The 17768-nt window shown below is 52.4% G+C and overlaps 7 protein-coding genes across 7 annotated transcripts; 5 read left to right on the forward strand and 2 right to left on the reverse strand.

Annotated features, from left to right (window-relative positions):
• Positions 1-29: 29 nt before the first annotated feature.
• On the reverse strand, positions 30-3112 carry STEHIDRAFT_168499 (uncharacterized protein; the record flags this gene model as incomplete). The annotated part of the gene is made up of 1 exon (XM_007304155.1): positions 30-3112. One exon carries the CDS (start codon positions 3110-3112, stop codon positions 143-145), a length of 2970 nt encoding a protein of 989 aa, XP_007304217.1. The 3' UTR covers positions 30-142.
• An 866-nt stretch (positions 3113-3978) lies between these two features.
• On the forward strand, positions 3979-5423 carry STEHIDRAFT_156833 (uncharacterized protein; the record flags this gene model as incomplete). The annotated part of the gene is made up of 5 exons (XM_007304156.1): positions 3979-4080; positions 4146-4166; positions 4241-4581; positions 4643-4700; positions 4758-5423. 5 exons carry the CDS (start codon positions 3979-3981, stop codon positions 5421-5423), a joined length of 1188 nt encoding a protein of 395 aa, XP_007304218.1.
• A 400-nt stretch (positions 5424-5823) lies between these two features.
• On the forward strand, positions 5824-7272 carry STEHIDRAFT_121444 (uncharacterized protein). Its single transcript, XM_007304157.1, has 4 exons — positions 5824-5884; positions 5951-6294; positions 6395-6452; positions 6519-7272. The coding sequence occupies exons 1-4, from the start codon at positions 5873-5875 to the stop codon at positions 7188-7190; spliced, it is 1086 nt and encodes a 361-aa protein (XP_007304219.1). The 5' UTR covers positions 5824-5872; the 3' UTR covers positions 7191-7272.
• A 1381-nt stretch (positions 7273-8653) lies between these two features.
• On the reverse strand, positions 8654-10841 carry STEHIDRAFT_57691 (DEAD-domain-containing protein; the record flags this gene model as incomplete). Its single annotated transcript, XM_007303943.1, has 4 exons — positions 8654-9985; positions 10053-10557; positions 10614-10725; positions 10793-10841. The coding sequence occupies 4 exons, from the start codon at positions 10839-10841 to the stop codon at positions 8654-8656; spliced, it is 1998 nt and encodes a 665-aa protein (XP_007304005.1).
• Positions 10842-13401: 2560 nt separating this feature from the next.
• STEHIDRAFT_147100 (uncharacterized protein) lies at positions 13402-13668 on the forward strand (the record flags this gene model as incomplete). Its single annotated transcript, XM_007304158.1, has 2 exons — positions 13402-13555; positions 13594-13668. Exons 1-2 carry the CDS (start codon positions 13418-13420, stop codon positions 13666-13668), a joined length of 213 nt encoding a protein of 70 aa, XP_007304220.1. The 5' UTR covers positions 13402-13417.
• Positions 13669-14375: 707 nt separating this feature from the next.
• Positions 14376-15477, forward strand: STEHIDRAFT_131149 (uncharacterized protein; the record flags this gene model as incomplete). The annotated part of the gene is made up of 3 exons (XM_007304159.1): positions 14376-14665; positions 14734-14788; positions 14851-15477. 3 exons carry the CDS (start codon positions 14376-14378, stop codon positions 15475-15477), a joined length of 972 nt encoding a protein of 323 aa, XP_007304221.1.
• An 834-nt stretch (positions 15478-16311) lies between these two features.
• Positions 16312-17468, forward strand: STEHIDRAFT_156838 (uncharacterized protein; the record flags this gene model as incomplete). The annotated part of the gene is made up of 3 exons (XM_007304160.1): positions 16312-16625; positions 16705-16756; positions 16821-17468. The coding sequence occupies 3 exons, from the start codon at positions 16312-16314 to the stop codon at positions 17466-17468; spliced, it is 1014 nt and encodes a 337-aa protein (XP_007304222.1).
• Positions 17469-17768: the final 300 nt, after the last annotated feature.

The raw sequence follows: 17768 nt of genomic DNA on the forward strand, positions 1-17768 counted from the left end.
TGCCCGCTTTAAATCATTGTGGGGGTCCCACCGTGCCAATTTGGTGCCGTGCCACGGGCCACATCGACCGCAGACATGGATGAAGGAAAATAATATGCAGGGCTCTGACGTCGACCACGATACAAAATCTATTCTACCGGATCTACATCTTCGAACGCGGCCCAGAACGTCCCCGCAATCCCTTCGAGGGATGTGGCGACCGCAGCCGAAGTATCGAGGAGGACAAGTCCTCGAAGTCACTCGCATGAGCCCCGCCCTCCGGCAGCTCCTCGTCTAACAGCCAGGTCTTTCTGGCACTCTTCAGAGCCCCGAAGTCAGTCCGTTTCGAGAGCTCATCGCTGCTAGCGAGTCCATCATCATCCAGCGTATCGTATATCCACGAGACCGGCCTCGGTGCCACCCTTGTGGCGACACCATTCGATGTCTCGTCCGTCGGGGAGGAGGGCAACGAACTGGCCGTCAACATTTCCTTCTCCATCGCCTGCGTAAACGAGGGTTCCGGCTCCAGGTCCGAGTCAACGCCCATGGTGAGGGGGACATCGTCTGGCCAGCGCTCCTCTGAGCCCTCGAAATCGGAACCCGGCATACCGTACACCTCCGTCGAACTCTCACCCTCCGCCTCACTTCCCACTCTTCCTTCCCACTCCATAATTCTTTCCCTGAGCTCTCCATTCTCTTCCTCCAAACTTCCCAGCTGTGTCCTCAATAGACGATCAACATCGTGGCCACATACCGTTGATGCTTCCGCCGCCTCGTACCGAAGCCTCATCCCGTCCAATCGAGCTTCCAGCGCTCGGATCCTCTCGTCGTAGCTTGATTCTTGTATGTCTTGTATGGGTCTCGGGACCTCGGGCTCGTCTTGGTGGAAGTACTTCAAATCGGTGTTCTCGACCGGCGGAGTGACCGTGGCCCAGGAGGGTGTTTCGTGAGCGGTGACAAGGGTATCCACCGAACCTTCCTCGTCACTCTCTGCGACACTATCCTCTTCTTCAACTATAATAGCACTCTCTTCCTCCTCCCCTCGCCTCTCGACCAGCTCCAACAAGGCTCGAATCTCGCCTTCAATCCTCCGAACGCCACCCTCCATCATCCCTAGCGTCCTCTTCGCATGATCGCCCTGCATCTTCCTCTGGTCCAGGTCATCCTTCAACTTCTCCTGGGCTCGGGAAGTGCTCTCAAGCTCGTCGTGCAGCCTTCCGATCTCGACCTGTAGTTGTCCCCTCTCAACCTCCAGGCTCCGAACCTCCAACTGCGATTTCGTCACGACCTGGTTCGACTTCTGGAGTTCCGCCTCGAGCTCGACAATCCTATTCGTCTTCATCACCGCCACTCTCTCTGCCCCCTCAAGCGTCTCCCTCATCTCCATAACCTCCGTCTCCTTGGTCATCTCCATCTGCACACGATCGTCTTCACCCTCTGTCCTCGTCACCTCACGTTCTCTCTCCAAGACCTTCGCCTCGCGTTCCTCCAGCTTCTCCTCCATATCGACTAACTGATCTTCGAGCTCTCGGATCCTCGTCCTTCCCTTGGATTCCTCGAATTGAGAAAGATGAAGCTCGGATCGTAGGTCGTCAATTTCGAAGCGTAGGTCGCGGATGAACAGGTCCTTGAGCTCGAGGAGAGACTCGTAGCTCTCTTCGAGCGAGGATAAATGTGACTGAGACTCGGAGAGGAGGGAGTTGGTCAAGGAGATGATGGAGTCGTCGTCGGTGGTTGCTTTGGGCGGAAGGGTGGATGTGGTAAAGGAACGACTGGGTTCGACATCCGGGTCGACGTTCCTCGCATTTGTGTCTTCGGTGGCCTCGTTTAGATCCCGCGTGGCGTCCTGCACCCCGCGAACGAAATCGGTATCAGCAGCGGATTCGCTCCTTGCTTTCGGTCCTCCGGGTACCTCCTCCTCCACCGACATCAAATCCGTCCCCTCGTCCATCTCCCTCCGTTCCCTTTCCTCCGCAATACGCCCCATACCCTTCTCTTCTTCCTGCCCCACCATCTCCCAACTCGGAATACCGCCCCTCTGCCTCCCCACTCCATTCCTCTTCACAACATTCATCCCTTCCCCACTCGTCCTTCTAACCCTCTTGCTCGAACTCAACGCAGAACCGGCTTTCTGCCCATACCCATGGAGTTTATGTCGAGAAATAGCGTTCGGCGAGGTTCCCGAGACCTTGCGTTCTCTGGGCCGTAAGCGAGTCTGGGCAGGTCGATGCTGATGCTGCGTATGAGAGGAAGAGTTGAGATGAAGGGTTTCAATCCGGAGACGCGGATGAGTCGAAGACAAGAACGTGAAGGGTGCTGGAGAGAGCGGTACAGGTGTCCCCGCGCGAGGGCTTAGGGGAAGCGGGATCCTTGTCGGACTGAGCATCGATGCCGATGTCGGTTTCGGGACGGTCTTCAGCTTGGGTCTTGGGGAAAGGACGGAAGAGAAGGAGGAGACTTCGTTGGAATGGGGCGTTGCTGCTGGTGATGAGGATGATGAAGCGAATGAGAGCTCGCCGATGCTCAGGATACGAGTCCGCCGTGGGGCGGGTGCCATTAACGGGGCGAGGTGCGCCAATTTCGACGATACGGGCGTGAAGACGATCGATGCGTCTGAATCGCCATCATAGTCGGACTGGAATGAGGCTGTGGGTGTGATGGGAAGTGGGAGTGGGAGAGGTGGGGGAAGTGGAATGGGGCTCGGGGGTGGTGATGCGGATCGAGTCGGGGAAGGGGGAAGTGGGCGTTGGATGAGCATGGACATGGAGGGCATAGAGGGAGTAGGCTTCTGGTGCATGGGAGAACGGGCGTGTGTGAGTTTGGAGTGATAGAGGCTGAGGCTGGCCGGGGATTCATCGTCCTCGGCATCTGAGTCGGGCATGGAGTTGAGAGACTCGAAGAGAGGAGTGAGAAGAGGGGAGAATGCGGAGGAGGGCGAAGGGATATAAATTAAGGTAGGTTGGTCGACGAAGCGGACGCGTTTCGATCGCTTCGGTTCGTTGGTGGTAGACTTAGATCTCTTCGGAGAGGACTTTGGTTTGAGGAAGGTGGCCTGCACTGGTGTGGTAGGGGTGGTCACGTCTGGGACGTCTGCAGAAGGAGGTGCGGGGAACGGGATGGTTGAGAGAGACATTGTGCGGGTTTGGCGAAAGGTCAAGGTAAGTTCTGAAGTGTGCTTCTGAGACGTCGCAGGGCTGATAGGATGATTGGATGCTGAATGTGAGTACTTGACTTATTAAGCATAATCAATTTGCTCAAACTCACGGAATTCAGATGCGATAAAGTCAAGGCCAGCAGACGATGCGATAGGTAAAACGACAAAGTATCTCCGAGTGAAAACAGCAGTGGACCCCCATACTCCACGCCAGCTTCTTATACACCTACACACACGCATACCTCTACCTCGCGTCCTCGGGTCACCGTACCATGCTGTGCCACAAACTGGCGTCCTAATCACAGGCTCCCCGTGTTGTGATCTTGCCTCGCCTGTTCATCATTGCAGCCATTAGCAAATATCGGGCCTCCAGACCTGTCAAGTCGGGAAATGCACGGCTTCATACTCGCTGCATTGCTGCTGTGATCCGGAGCTTATACTACACGGAAGGGAATGTTCAGTGAGAAGGCAAAGGTGCCGGAAGTGGAGATCTTGCATGTTTACACGTGCATCAGGGTATGGACACGGCGTGGCGGACGGTGAATAGGGTTTCTCCTCTTACTCAATGAACTTCGAGCTTCTGGAGATGAAGGCCCCTAATTGTTGATCTTCAAAGCAGAGTGATAGTGTTCGTCTCTCATCGGTCGTTACAGGTATGACGTTCCTAATCAAAGCATGTCTTCTCGGTGGTACCAGAGGAGAGAAGCGTCTCTACACGGAATCGATACCGAAGTTTAAGTTGAACTATAGATCTGTTCTGTATCTCTCACGCGATCTCTCCTGGGATCGCCCCCGGGCCTCTTGGTCACTTCGGTGGATACCACAAAATGTTTTTTTCCCTTCTCATGCGTCGCCACATAAGCGCGGAGAAAGCAAGCGGCATGTTCCGAGATTTGCGCCACACTTTCGTAGTGCCACTCGTTCCACCTTTGTCTTCGTATCTTGAGGTGCGTCTTAAGGAGCGTCTTGAGGAGCTCTTCAATACAAAATTCTGGTGTCTCTCTCTTCGCAGCACCCTCCACTGAGACCATCGGTGAGTTCAATTTTGCAGATCCACGTATACGAAGACTCATATGTTATCTGACATACCGCCTTCTCCATTTCCAGATGGACAGTAACAACGAGCCCGTCGAAGCCGATAGTCGCCTCGGAAAACGTCGTAGGACCGACAGCGACGATACAGTGCCAACGGTCTCCAATGATATCCTCAACCTGACCAAACACCCACTGCTCTGGATTGAGGACGGCAATATCATCATCATGGCCCCTGATGGGACGGCGTGCCGATTGCACACGGGCTTCCTGTCGCTTCGCTCGAACGTCTTCAAGGATTTGTTCTCCGTGGCTCATACCTCCGCAGACGAGACGTACGATGGTTGCGGCGTCGTTCGTCTTCCGGATCCACCCATGGACGTCCGTTTCTTTCTTGAAGCGCTTTATCACGGCAGGTATGTCGCATACTCAACCGTCTTTGTCTACGCCACTCGATCACTCAAGCCGCTGTTTTAGTGATGGTGGGGACGATGGTTTGAATGAGATACCTACTAGCTTTGTCAAACTCTGCGGTGTGAGCACTTTTTGGGCGTAGAATGCGCATTATATATATGTTGACATCATTACATAGCTCTATCACCTATCGTCCAAATATTTCGTCAACGACCTCAGGACTAAAGCAGAAGACCGTTTGCTCCAGGCCCTCCCTTCCTACATGCCCCAATATTATCCGTACGCTCGAGACAAGTCTCGTAGCAAAGATTATCATCCATTTCTGGCCATAGCGCTTGGCGAGCAGCTGTTGCCCATCATCCTTCCTACTGCATACTATGAATGCGCCTTACGTGATCTCAAGGAGACGCTAGACGGTGCATACATCGATGGAAAACACGTCACGCTCTCCTCTTCGTCGCAGCGCACAGCACTCTTCTTCCGAGACGCCTATTACAAGTACAAATGCTCGAACATAAAATTTAGACATGGAGTCGTTTCGCATTTAGAGATGAAAGGGAATGGAGAATGCACCTGTTCAGGCAACGGAGTGCTGATTGCTACTAAACTGGAGGAACTCTTCTTCGACTTATCAGGTCACGACATCTTCTCGACGCACGTTGTACCCGAACATGTACCCTCAGCCGATACTCCCCCGTGTGCGACATGCCAAACAGCGTTCAGCCGCGTTGAGTCCCGACTCAGGTGGGACTTATGGTCTCTCCTTCCGAAGTTTTGTGGCCGGGGGACTTGGGAAGAGCTGCAGCGACAACATGACGCTCGCGACGACGCTCACGATCCCTAGTCAGCATCTAGTTACTTCTTGCATGGTATACCTAGTATGGAATTCATATCAATTGTAGTTATCTCAACAATTCTTGCGTCATTCGTGAGGTGAACAGTCTGGTGTGGTCTGCGTGCATAGTAAGTAGAACGGTGTTCTCATCGAATCAACTTGGAGAGTCAGGACTAGGTAGGTCGCTCTTCAGAGTAGAGTGACTCGGATATTGCCAGTACCTCACTTGTTGGGGATAGTAAGTGCAATAATCCTGCGCAGAGTGCCATCAAAGACCCCCTCAGGATGATATAGTATGGTAGGTTAAGGCATTCCCCAAGGAGACAAAGAAAGCGGCATTCTCCGGCACTTCGAACAAGTATTTAAGGAATTCAGAGCCTTACGTCCCTCAGCAATCACTTAGCCGACTACAGTACTGTCCTCAGCTCCATCACGCTGTCCCCCCGAGCTGTCCCAAGATGAAGCTTTTTGTAAGTCTGCCATGAAACTTGTGGATTACCCATGATCCACTGACTCTCTAGAACTTGAACCCACAGAGCCGTCTTCCAGCTTGGGCGGACATTAGCAGTGGCTCAGAAGCTGGTGGTCGACCCGGGAAACGTCGCAGGAGCGACAACCCTGAGACAGTTCTGAATGTCTCCGATATCGTCCAACATCCACAGCTCTGGTTTCCGGACGGAAACATTGTCGTTGTAGCCCCAAACTACATGGCATACCGGCTGCACAAAGGCCTCCTCTCGCACCGTTCGGAGATCTTCAGGGATATGCTCTCTGCGGACCATATCTTGGCAGACGAGATGTGTGAAGGTTGTGATGTTGTTCGCATACATGATTCCTCAGAGGATATCCGTTGTTTCTTCGAAATTCTTTACAGCGGCAGGTACGTCGCGACTCATCTCTCTGCTTACGAGTATCAGAATATCATTGTTGACCTCATCTGACGACGTTCTGATGCTCTCTTGTTTTCGTGCGCCACTCAGCTGTTTTTCTCGTAGTGATGGTCAGGGTGATGTCCCCGGGTTCTCTGCGTTGTGCAGTGTGAGTGGCTTGCTACTACCGCCTATATCTAATATCATTATCTTACACGCGGAACCCGGTGCACAGGTCTACCGCATGTCGACCAAATATTTCGTCCAAGATTTCAGGAATGGCCTCGAACGTGAATTTCTCGCGGTCTTTCCCTCCCAGCTTGATCGCTATTGCTCGTACGATTGCGGAGGGTTTTTGAACCGTGTCAATTGCCATCCGATCCTCGCCATTACACTCGGAGAGTTCCTGCTTCCCGCGATCCTCCCAGTTGCGTACTACGAATGCGCGCTACGCGATATCAAAGAGACTTTGGATGGCGTTTATATCGACGGGAAATGTGTCTCCCTCTCGCTTCCTAACCAACGTACTGCACTCCTCTTTCGACAAGCGTACTACGAACACAAATTCGCGCAAGCCAAGTTCGGACGTGAATTTGCTTCATGCATGACAGCGAACGAGCGTAGCCGTTGTGGATGTTATATGCGTGGAGACCAGCTCGCTACCACTGCGGAAGCGACCTTCTTCGACGTCCCAGGTTGCAACATCCTCAGAGGATCTGTCCTGACCGGACAGGTACCTGCATCCCCTCCGTGTTCAGTGTGCCAAGCAGCGATTAGCCGCATCGAGACTCGACGTAGGGAGGCACTGTGGGCTCTCCTTCCAAAGTTTTGTGGTCGGGAGGGCTGGGAAGAGCTGCAGCGACAGCATGGCGCTCGTGACGACGTTCAGGATCCTCAGCCGGTGTAACGGTTTTTGGTTGTCTCATGCATGATATTCTTCGCAGTATGGTTTCGGTTATCGCGATTGAATAATAATGGGTTTATGCCGGTCGTGGGAGGCAAATGCTATGCGTGCTCAACGTTCAGGTTCGTGCACTGAATCGAAACAAAGAAACATCGATGAAACAACTTCAGCGGCGAACTGGCAGCAACGGCATTGTCCGATAAGCGCCACTTCATTTTTTGTTCGCCTCATCAGTCGCAAATCACACAAGGCACTTCAGAGAAAAGAGAAGATCGTTATACAAACTCGCATACCATAAAACTAACGGAAGAAAGTATTTGTAAGTATGTATGTCTGCACAGGCAAAGGACTAAAAGACTAGAAAGTAAAAAGGAGAAAAACGGGATGCATGCGATGCTCTCTAACAGACTAAACACAACTCGATGCGTACGACCACGAACTCATCGTGGCCACTTTTTGTCTCGTCTAGCGTAACGTGAATTGGCAGGAACTGGCTGGATGACATGATGAAGAAAGAAGAAAGAAGTATGATGGGTGGGTGGGAGGTGAGGAAATAAGAGGGGGTCCGGAGCGTATAACGTACGGTGGGGATCATAGTAATACACGCCAAACCGAGAAAGAAGAGCCCGATATAGGAGACCGAGAAGGGTGGGTATCGCGCAACGATCGAACAGCGTGAAAACGAACGAACGAGACACGACGGAGATAAATGCGGGGATATCGGTGGATAAAAAGAAAAAGAGCGTAAAGGGTAGGAATGGTTGGTAGAAAAGGTGAGTATATGGCCCCATGGAATGATAACCCGGTCCGTCGAAAAGGCAGGGAAGCGTGAAGGCTTGTCGATGTCTCTGGTAGTCTATCTATAAATCAGCAAATACACAACAAGGCGCGGCGTGCCAGCCACTCGGAAGAAGACAAGAAAGGGACAGCGAGCGATGATTCCACAAGAAAAGCAACTAGTCGATCAGAACCAAGGGGAACGAGAACAATGCGAATGTGGAAGCATGTCAGTGGAACAGTGAAGAGTGAATAGGCACGCCGATGAATGGGATGGGGAAGGGTGGGTGATGCATGATGATGATATACTGGAGACACAAACAAACGAGACGAACGAGAATGGGAAGGTAATAATATAGGGCCATAAAAAGAGGTTGGTTGGGTAAAGGAGACGGGGTTCATGCCAGACAGACAGTTGTTGAGAGCAAACGAGACAAAACATGTGTAATCGTGAGAGCAGCGCAGTCCACAGTCCGATGGGCAGACAGGAGATCGAGGAAAAGAAGAGAAAAGAAACGGATTAGGAACTCGAGAGGCGAAAGATCGTCGAGGGACGGTAAGGATTTGGGTTTAATGGTGCAGGCTCAGTAACCGAAGGTCCAGATACGAGGGCGTAGTGAGGTCATAGGCGGGAAATGCATGTGATGCAGGGACGCAGAGATGCGTATGGTGGTGTAGACCACAGAGATTTACCACCAGGAGTTCTGGGCTCCTCCCGCACTCGCACCTCCAGCTCCACCGCCGTAACCTCCTCCATAGCCACCTCCGCCACCACCGTACGCAGGAGCTCCTCCGTAGCTCGGGGCGCGCGCGCCACCACCACCACCGTATCCTCCACCGCCATATCCTCCACCTGCACCTCCTCCGTAACCTCCTCCACCACTGGCACGGTAATCCCTAGTCGCACCTCCTCGTCTAGCGCCGCCTCTTCCTCCACCACGTCCACGGAAACCGCCACCGCCGAACGAAGCCTCATGTGCCACCGTCTCCAACCACGTCGGAATATCCTGGTTTGCCTCTCTCAAGAGCTCGACCATGTCCCGTACAATGTTCTTGTTGCCACGGTTGAAGAACGCAGTCGAAACACCAGTGTTACCCGCACGACCGGTACGACCGATACGGTGGACGTAGTCGTCAATGTCGGAGGGAAGATCGTAGTTGATGACGTGCATGACGTTTGGGATATCGAGACCACGAGCGGCCACGGCAGTGGCGACCATGATAGGAGTGCGCCCTTGACGGAAAGTGTTAAGCGCGGTTTCACGTTCGCGTTGGGTACGATCGCCGTGAATGGAAGTAGCGGCGAAGTTGTTCGCGAGCAGGAAGTCGGTCAACATGTCCGCCATACGCTTCGTCTCAACGAAGATGAGGGTGAGGCCCGTGTTCTGGGCGCCGAGAAGATCAAGAAGGACGGAACGCTTGTCGGCATCCTCGACGTACTCGATCTTCTGTGTGATGTTCTCGGAAGTGGAACCGACACGACCGACGGACAGGAAAATGTACTCCTTCAAGAAGTCCTTGGCAAGCATCTGGATGTCCCTAGGGAAGGTGGCGGAGAACATGAGCGTCTGACGCTCGTGAACGCCGGGCATGTCCTCCTGCTGGACGATCCTACGAATCTGGGGCTCGAAACCCATGTCCAACATGCGGTCAGCCTCATCGAGAACGAGGAAGCGAACGTTGGCGAGACTGATGCGACCGCGCTCGATGAGGTCGACGAGACGGCCAGGGGTGGCGCTAAGCAGATCGCAGCCACGCTCGATCAGACGGAGCTGGCTGTTAATATCGGCGCCACCGTAGACGACGGCAGGGCGAACCCAAGAGCGATATGCGAACTTGCGGGCCTCGTCGTGAATCTGGTTGACAAGCTCACGGGTAGGCGCAAGAATGAGAGCGGTCGGGTACGCCTTGCGGCTCCGCGCGTAGGAGGGCGTGGTCTCTGCGGGAGGGGCGCGCGGTCCGCTGGTAAAGGAGGCAGAAAGGATGGGGAACAAAAAGCCACCAGTTTTTCCGGAACCGGTCTGTAAAGATAATGAAACAGGTCAGCAGACTGTGGGGAACATAAAGGAAGTGATAGCAACCGCTTACCTGAGCACAAGCCATCAAATCTCTGCCACCAGCGACGATAGGAATAGAATACTTCTGAACCGGGGTGGGGCTGGTGTAATGAGCATAGCCAATATTCTCCAAAAGGACGGGATCGAGGGGAGGGCTCGTGAAGCTGTTGACTGGGTCGGGAACGCCGGCGCCGGTGGCTTCGACGGGAATATCGTCGTATTTTTCAAAGTTGATACCGGTGTGCTGCTTGGACGGGTCGGCGACATTATCACCAAATAGTTCCTTCTCCATACGATTGTTGCGGCCTCCAACGACATGAGCACCGTCACGCCAGGCACCATAGCCGAAACTCTCGCGAGGGCCGTTGTCCCTGGGTGCAGCGCTGACGGCATTACCTCCAGGTCCAGCCCAGCTATCGACACGCTCGCGGGGACGACCGTAGAAGCCGGAAGCTGTTCTATCGCCATAACCGGCTCTTCCTCCGTACCCGCCACGGACGGGGGGAGTAGAGGTGCGGGGTTCGTTCCAGCCGGTCCTGAAGGGGGGTAATGAGGATATGAGTCAGCAAGGAAAGGAAAACGCAGGACGCACCCAGGGGTTATGGGAGATGGGGCAGCAGAATCAGAAGCAGAAGCAGCCCGCTGCGAGCTCCTCATATGGGGAGGCACATACGCAGACTTTGTGCCATCGAGGCCTAGAGACGCTGTGGGTTGGCATGGGGGAATCGTAAGCGCCGTGCTGGGGAGGGGAAGAAAGGTAAGGATGCGTACCAAACTGCGCCTCGAGACCTGGGTTGCCGTTTACAATTCCATTTGTCATATTAGATAGAAAGCCGAAATTTCGTGACTTTTTGAATGATTTTGTGAAGGAAGAAGGGGGTGTGTCTATGAAGGGAGACGGGAGATGGGGGTAAGAGAGAACGAGCAGGACGCGCGCGCGAGTCCCGAAAACTTTGGGCAGGGCGGACTTAGCCGGGCTACTCCGCTCCTTCCCACGCCCCCACATCCCCGGACCGCCACTTCCGCCCACCGTTCCACGTCCGACGCCTCACGCCACGCAACGCCAGCGCACTTGTCCTCGACGTCCACCATGGCCCAGCGACAACCTCTACAGACACCCCCAGGCGTGCCCGGCTCGGGGCCTCAGCCTCCAGCTGGCCAGAATCTCACACCACAACAGAGACAACAGATTCAGCAGCAGCTTCAGCAACAACAACAGCAACAACAGCAGCAGCAGCAGATCGCCGCCTCTCAGGTAGACCCCGTCATGCAGCAGCGTATCGCAGACTCCCATATTCCTGTCGACATCGCTTTCGGTAGTCCAAACAACATCACAGCACACTGTGTACCGCATAAACTCGAGAAGTGCGATGATTGTGGCCTCGACTTTGTCCACATCAACCGACTCTCGCGAGTCCTCGCCGCCAATCCAAACATCCTCTGTCCGCCACCTCCTCAGGTCGTTAACCAGAAACTGAGCGTGGCAGTCAATGCGACAAAAGAAGAGGGAAACGTACGCTCTCCTTCTTGAGCACCCTGTACTCTCATCTCATTCATCTCGTGGAACTTTCAGACTCTCTTCCGGACGCGTCAACCTGAAAAGGCCGTCGCGAAGTACACCCAAGCCACCATATACGCCCTACAACGCGCACCATGGGAGCAACAACAACACCTGCGCGAAGAGCTCTCCACCATGCTCTCCAATCGTTCCGCTGCATTCCTCGAGGGTGGCGACCTCGTTTCCGCACTTACCGATGCCGAAGCAGTCATTCAGATCAAGAGGCCATGGTCGAAGGGCCATTTCAGGAAAGCGAGGGCTTTGATGGCGTTGAAGAGGCCGAAAGAAGCGAAGGAGGCCATTCAGCTGGGTTTGCAGTTCGAGCCAACAAACATGGTGAGTTGCATTATGTTCGTCAGGGTGTTTCTCCTTTACTGATCCTTCATGGCTTACAGGAAATGATCGGGACACTGAATGATATCGATGCCGTTTTGCTGGCAGAGCCATGGAGACTCCCTCCACTATAGGAGAGGTCCATTGCCGCCTGATTATAGTGCTTCCGTCCGTTTTCAGTATACCTGCCATACGCTATATCATTATTATCTCTTCTCGTTGGCTTCTACGGGTGTAAGGTTATGCTAGACGCTGTGCACCCTTCGTATCGACGGCGACATTCTTTTGCGCACTGACATCTGATGTGGACTTGACTTGCCTGGTCTGCATATTCAACCGTGAGCTTCGTCGGATGAAGTATGGTTCAAGTTTGGTGCTTCCCTATGCGGTCCTACATAGTGAAGAGCGATAGCCGTGAGGTTCGATGGGTTCAAGCCAGTTCAAGCGTAAAAGCTTCATGGGCGCCCTGAACCTCAAAGTGAGAAACGAGATGGAACTTATAGGGCCACAATTATTGGTGTGGAGGGCGAGAACATGATTCCCACGACGTCGACAAAGCTTCCGAGTCGCGTCGCGTCGCGTCGCGTCGCGGCGACCACTCTTGAAAGACATCATTTCTCAGACATGGATCCGTCTACCGTTCACCAGACAAGCAAACGCCGTCGCACAGAAGATCCAGAGCCGCAAATCCACAAGAGCGGAGATTTATGGCTTCCAGACGGCAACATCATAATCGTAGCATCGGACGGCATTGCGTATCGCGTACACAAGAGCTTTCTCGCCCTCCACTCTGAGGTCTTCCGTGACCTGTTCTCTGCCCAAGGCACAAGTGCGGACGAAACATTTGAGGACTGCGATGTCGTTCGCCTTCCCGATTCTTCAGAAGACGTTTGTCACCTTCTGAAGGCATTGCATTTTCGACAGTGAGTGTTTCGTGCTGTACTCTTGCCGCTTGCTGGGGTTGGACCTGACCTAGTCCCTGTCTTTGTTATGACTAGGTATATTACGCCGACGACGTCTGGAGTGAAGTATCCCCTTCCGATGTTATGTAGCGTGAGTGTACTGACCCTCAATTACAATTTCCTACCATATACTCACTACTACGTTGCAAACATAGCTTATGAGGACTTCCTCGAAGTACCTTGTTGAAGGCATGAGGAGTGATGTCAAATCCCACCTCACCACCCTCTTTCCGTCAACTCTAGAGGCGTGCAGATCTTCGCCGCGTCACACGGCCTCAAATAAAGACTTCCATGGTATCCTGGGAGTCATTGTCGGAGAGGAGTGTCTGCCTATCATCCTCCCAGCCGCCTACTACCAGTGCTCTATTCGTCCCATCGATGAGACTCTGGACGGAATCGATGTCGGCGGGCAGTATATCACCCTTTCACCAACCGCGCAACGCACTGCCCTTCTCTTTCGGGAACGAGTTCATGGCTACATTAACCTCGCAAGCCATTTCGCAGAACTCCTCCTTCGCGAGCAAAGTACTTGGATCGCTCCAGATGAGTGTCATGCAAACGGGATCAAATACTCTCTTGACCTCGAGTTTAGGACCAGGATCCGCTCACGCCTCGATGTCTTGCAGGAGCAAGTGGTTGTCCGTGATGGCGAGGCCCCGAGATTTGGCATTTGTGATAAATGTCGAGAGACGTTGGCCCATATTGAAGATACATTCCAGGACAAATTGTGGTCCGTACTTCCTCTATGGTGTGGTAGAGAGAGCTGGGGCAAATTGAGGGACGGTGACGCGTAGCAGTGTAACGGGTGCGGTATACTATGGAGTTGTCCGTTCAGCATCTCGTGTATCCTCCAGCTCATCTATCAATTCATACTTGTTACGTTCTTCGAGACAGAATACACCACCCTAGTAACTTAGAGAGTCCTACATACGTACATGCCCATTGTCTTTCCACATTGAACTCCTTTCTAAAGCTCATGTGTCCTGTGATTTACCTTCATTGTGTCTATGCTAGTACCAGAGGCAAATCAACCATATGATTGACGCTCCCAAGATGTGAAGTCATTGCATACATCTGTTTGCACGACCTGCAACGAACAAAGACAGTACTTAACAGTAAGTCTTTCTGGGCCACAATTGCAAGATAAACATTTGTGTGGCGTCCGAGTCGAGTGTGGGAATGTTCGACACCGCGTCCGACACGCGCGTCTTCGGCTGTCTTTCAACTTGTTCCATCTCCTGTTCACGATCTCTTCCCTTGATCATATCTAAGTGAACTGTGACTGGTCAATAGTATACAGCCTGCTAAATTCGTGGTGGAGACTGAAGTCGGTTTACCACGTCGACGAGTGAGTTCGTCAATTATCCGTCGTTGCTCACAAGTCATCGTAGAGGTCATCATACCGGTCGTTTTGAGTTGAATTGAACACGCTGATGGCTCTTATTCTCATGTCGAATGAATCTATCCCCCTCAGACAACAAGCCAACAATCTCCGACATACATGGACAGCCAAACGAGCAAACGCCGTCGTACTGACGACGCAGAGTCGCCTTCAATCCACAAGAGCGAAGAACTCTGGCTTCCAGACGGCAACATCGTGATAGTCGTGTCGGACGGGACCGCATACCGCGTGCTCAAGAGCTTCCTTGGTCTCCACTCTGAAGTCTTCCGCGACCTCTTCTCTGCTGCAAGCTCCAGCGCGGACGAGCAATATGACGGGTGCGATGTTGTCCAATTACCGGATCCTCCTGAGGATATCCGCCATCTTCTGAAAGCGTTGCATTTCCGAGAGTAAGTACTTCGCGCTGTATTTTTGTTTCACTTTCATCCGAACTCACGCTTTTCTTTGCTGTTATCAGCTATGCCGTGACGAAGGGGCTAGATTCGGAAGCCAATTTGTCGCTTCTGTGTAGCGTGAGTTCGCTGAACCTTGATTGCTATTATAACGTGTTTTCATTTTTGCCCCGAAAACACAGCTCATGCGATCTTCCTCGAAATATCTCGTCGAAAGTATCAGAAAGGATGTCGCGGCACATCTTACCACGCTCTTTCCATCCAGCCTAGAAGAATATAGGTCCCCGACCCGTCTGTCAGCCTTAAGTAGCGATTTCAACGGTATTTTAGGTGTCATCGTCGGAGAAGAATGTCTTCCCATCATCCTCCCCATCGCCTATTACCAGTGCGCCATTCGTCCCATTGAAGAAACTCTCGATGGAATCGACATTGATGGTCGACGCGTCACTCTCCCTCCAACCGCTCAACGCACTGCCCTCATCTTCCGTCAACGACTTTATGAAAAGACGCACGACGACGGAAATTTTGCCCATTATCTAGTTGATATCGAGGGAGACGGTTGTTGCGGGGCTGGAATCAAGTTCGCCCTCGAGCTCATGTATAGTTCGTCGAGGTCCCTGGAGTATGATGTCTTGATGAAGTTAATCATGGGCAGTGATGACGAACCCCAGGGTTTTGACATCTGTGGTGAATGTGAAACCCAGTTGGAGGACCTTGAGTCAGATCATCAGATTGAAGTGTGGCATGCATTACCTGAATGGTGTGGCAGAGAGAGCTGGGATAGCTTACAGATAGATGATGACGCGTAGCCATACAAGTAGCAAATGCACTGTGTTTTCTATTTGTCTAGTCTCCACGGCATTCTCATCTACTGTTATATCCATACTATACACTCTTATACATTCCCTTTGTAAAAAAAACCTCACCACGCACATGTAATGTTCTCCGTGCCCCTCGAGCTCAGCAGTGCCTGCATACTTAGTGTAATTAAATCTTTTTTTTTTGGTGGAGCCGAGTGGCGCAGGACAGCGAACAGCGTTAGCTTCCTTTGCCGGTAGTGTAATTAAATCTTGCTTAGCACAAGAATCGACATAGCGTGGTATCTCCACGAATTCTCCATCAAGTATAGACCCCTTGGCTTTTTAAACTAAAGCATTGCATGCATTTATCTGAGTAAAGCCCGACGAACTAGGTCCAAACAATCGGAGGGTTGCCGCTGCGCCACATTGGTGCCACACAATGGAATGGCGTGCGTGAAAATCGAACAGGCAAGGTGACGTAAGCTGAACGAGAGGATTCGCGTCGCGTCGCGTCGTGTGGTCTTTCACCTCGTTCCATCTCTCACCCCCACCCTCTCTTATAACTATTGACCGCCTTCAGGAGGCCGCGTTGTCTGATCTGGGTCCAATTTGAAACCGTATATCTATCAAGCCCGGTACGTCTGCTAACTAGCTTTTACTCGCCATACCACACAGAAGACCATCCGCTGCCCGTGTTGGCAGCTAGTTCCTGTATCCGTTGGCAGGTTTGCGCGAGGCCTGCGCTAAAACTTTGACTTACGATGGTATGGAAGCGCGAATATGGCATGGTTACAGTAAAATAATTTTTTGAGGCTCAGCCAGGCCTCACGCGGTGGCTTGAATATGCATCGCTACAAATACGCGCTGGTTTTTGCCACCCCGACAAACAAACGCCGTCGCACGGACGACCAGGAGGCACAAATCCACAAGAACGAAGAGCTCTGGCTTCCAGACGGCAACATCGTCATCGTAGCGTCGGACGGCACCGCGTATCGCGTACTGAAAAGCTTCCTTGGCCTTCACTCTGAGGTCTTCCGCGACCTTTTCTCTGCTGCAAACACCAGCTCAGACGAAAAGTTTGATGATTGCGATGTCGTCCGTTTGCCGGATCCTCCGAGAGACGTTTATCATCTTTTGATGGCGCTGCATTTTCGAAGGTACGAAAAGTCTCAGTATATATACTAAAGTGTTTTCGCTCTCAACTAGATTCTGATAAACCTGATATGCCGTTAATAGTCATGTCACGACGGAGCCAGGAGTGCAGATGAGTTTTGTAATGTTGTGTAGCGTGAGTATCTGGCTTTCCATTAAATAGTGTGTTTGCTCATCTCCTCACTATTACGGAGCAACAGCTTATGCGAGCTTGCTCTAAGTACCTCGTCGAGGATCTCAAGAAGGAGGTCAAAGCCCATCTCATGACCCTCTTTCCGTCGACTTTGAAAGGGTACAGGTCTTCGACACGTCTCGAGGGCGTGGCCTCCGACTTCAATGGGATTTTGGGTATCGTGGTTGGAGAGGAGTGCCTGCCTGACATCCTCCCCGTCGCGTACTACGAGTGCGCCATTAGGCCTATCGAAAACACCCTAGACGGAGTTGACATCGGGGGACAGCGCGTTACCCTCTCACCCGAAGCCCAACGGACGGCATTTCTCTTTCGTCAAAGATTTCGCGACTTTGTCTCTTCAAGCGCAAACCTCGCCCAGATGTTTAGTGAGGAACGCGCCCAGTGGGATCGTACTAGAGATGAGTGTCAAGAGGAAGGGCTCGACTGTGCCTTGGCACTCGAGGCTAGCTACTACCGGTCTCCTGATTCTAATGTAATCATGAACCTAGCCATGGACGATCAAGGCTTTACGCAAGGATGGGAGCTATGCGAGTCATGTAAGACTATGTTAGAGGAGATTGAGAGAGAATTTCAGGACGATGTATGGAGGATGCTTCCGACGTGGTGCGGGTTAGAAGGTTGGCATGCCTTGAAGGATAATAGTGGCACGCAGTAGTAGCAGTATAGCATATATGATGGATTTGCCATCAAAGACTTCTCTATTTACGGGTATACACAGCTCACATAGTCGCTCCCTCCTGTCCGTCCAGAAGTTTCCTTTTTTGCCTTCATCTGTTAGTCTTCGCGCTGCCAACTGTCCGAGCTACACTACAACATTCGGATATGAATCTCCGTAACAACTTACAGGTTCGGACTCCATTTCTGCGTTCTGAGTGCCAGGACATGCAGGACAGAGGCTTTGAGGTGAAGGCCGACATGATCGTGTTCAAATGGAATATATCTGCACGTGAGTCCA

Source organism: Stereum hirsutum, assembly GCF_000264905.1.
Source record: "Stereum hirsutum FP-91666 SS1 unplaced genomic scaffold STEHIscaffold_7, whole genome shotgun sequence".
NCBI lineage: Eukaryota > Fungi > Basidiomycota > Agaricomycetes > Russulales > Stereaceae > Stereum > Stereum hirsutum.

Excerpts from the sequence above, each read along its gene's own strand:
- STEHIDRAFT_121444 (XM_007304157.1), top strand. Across the intron at positions 6,295-6,394 it reads GAAATTCTTTACAGCGGCAG|CTGTTTTTCTCGTAGTGATG; the intron begins GTACGTCGCGAC and ends TGCGCCACTCAG. Across the intron at positions 6,453-6,518 it reads GGTTCTCTGCGTTGTGCAGT|GTCTACCGCATGTCGACCAA; the intron begins GTGAGTGGCTTG and ends CCCGGTGCACAG.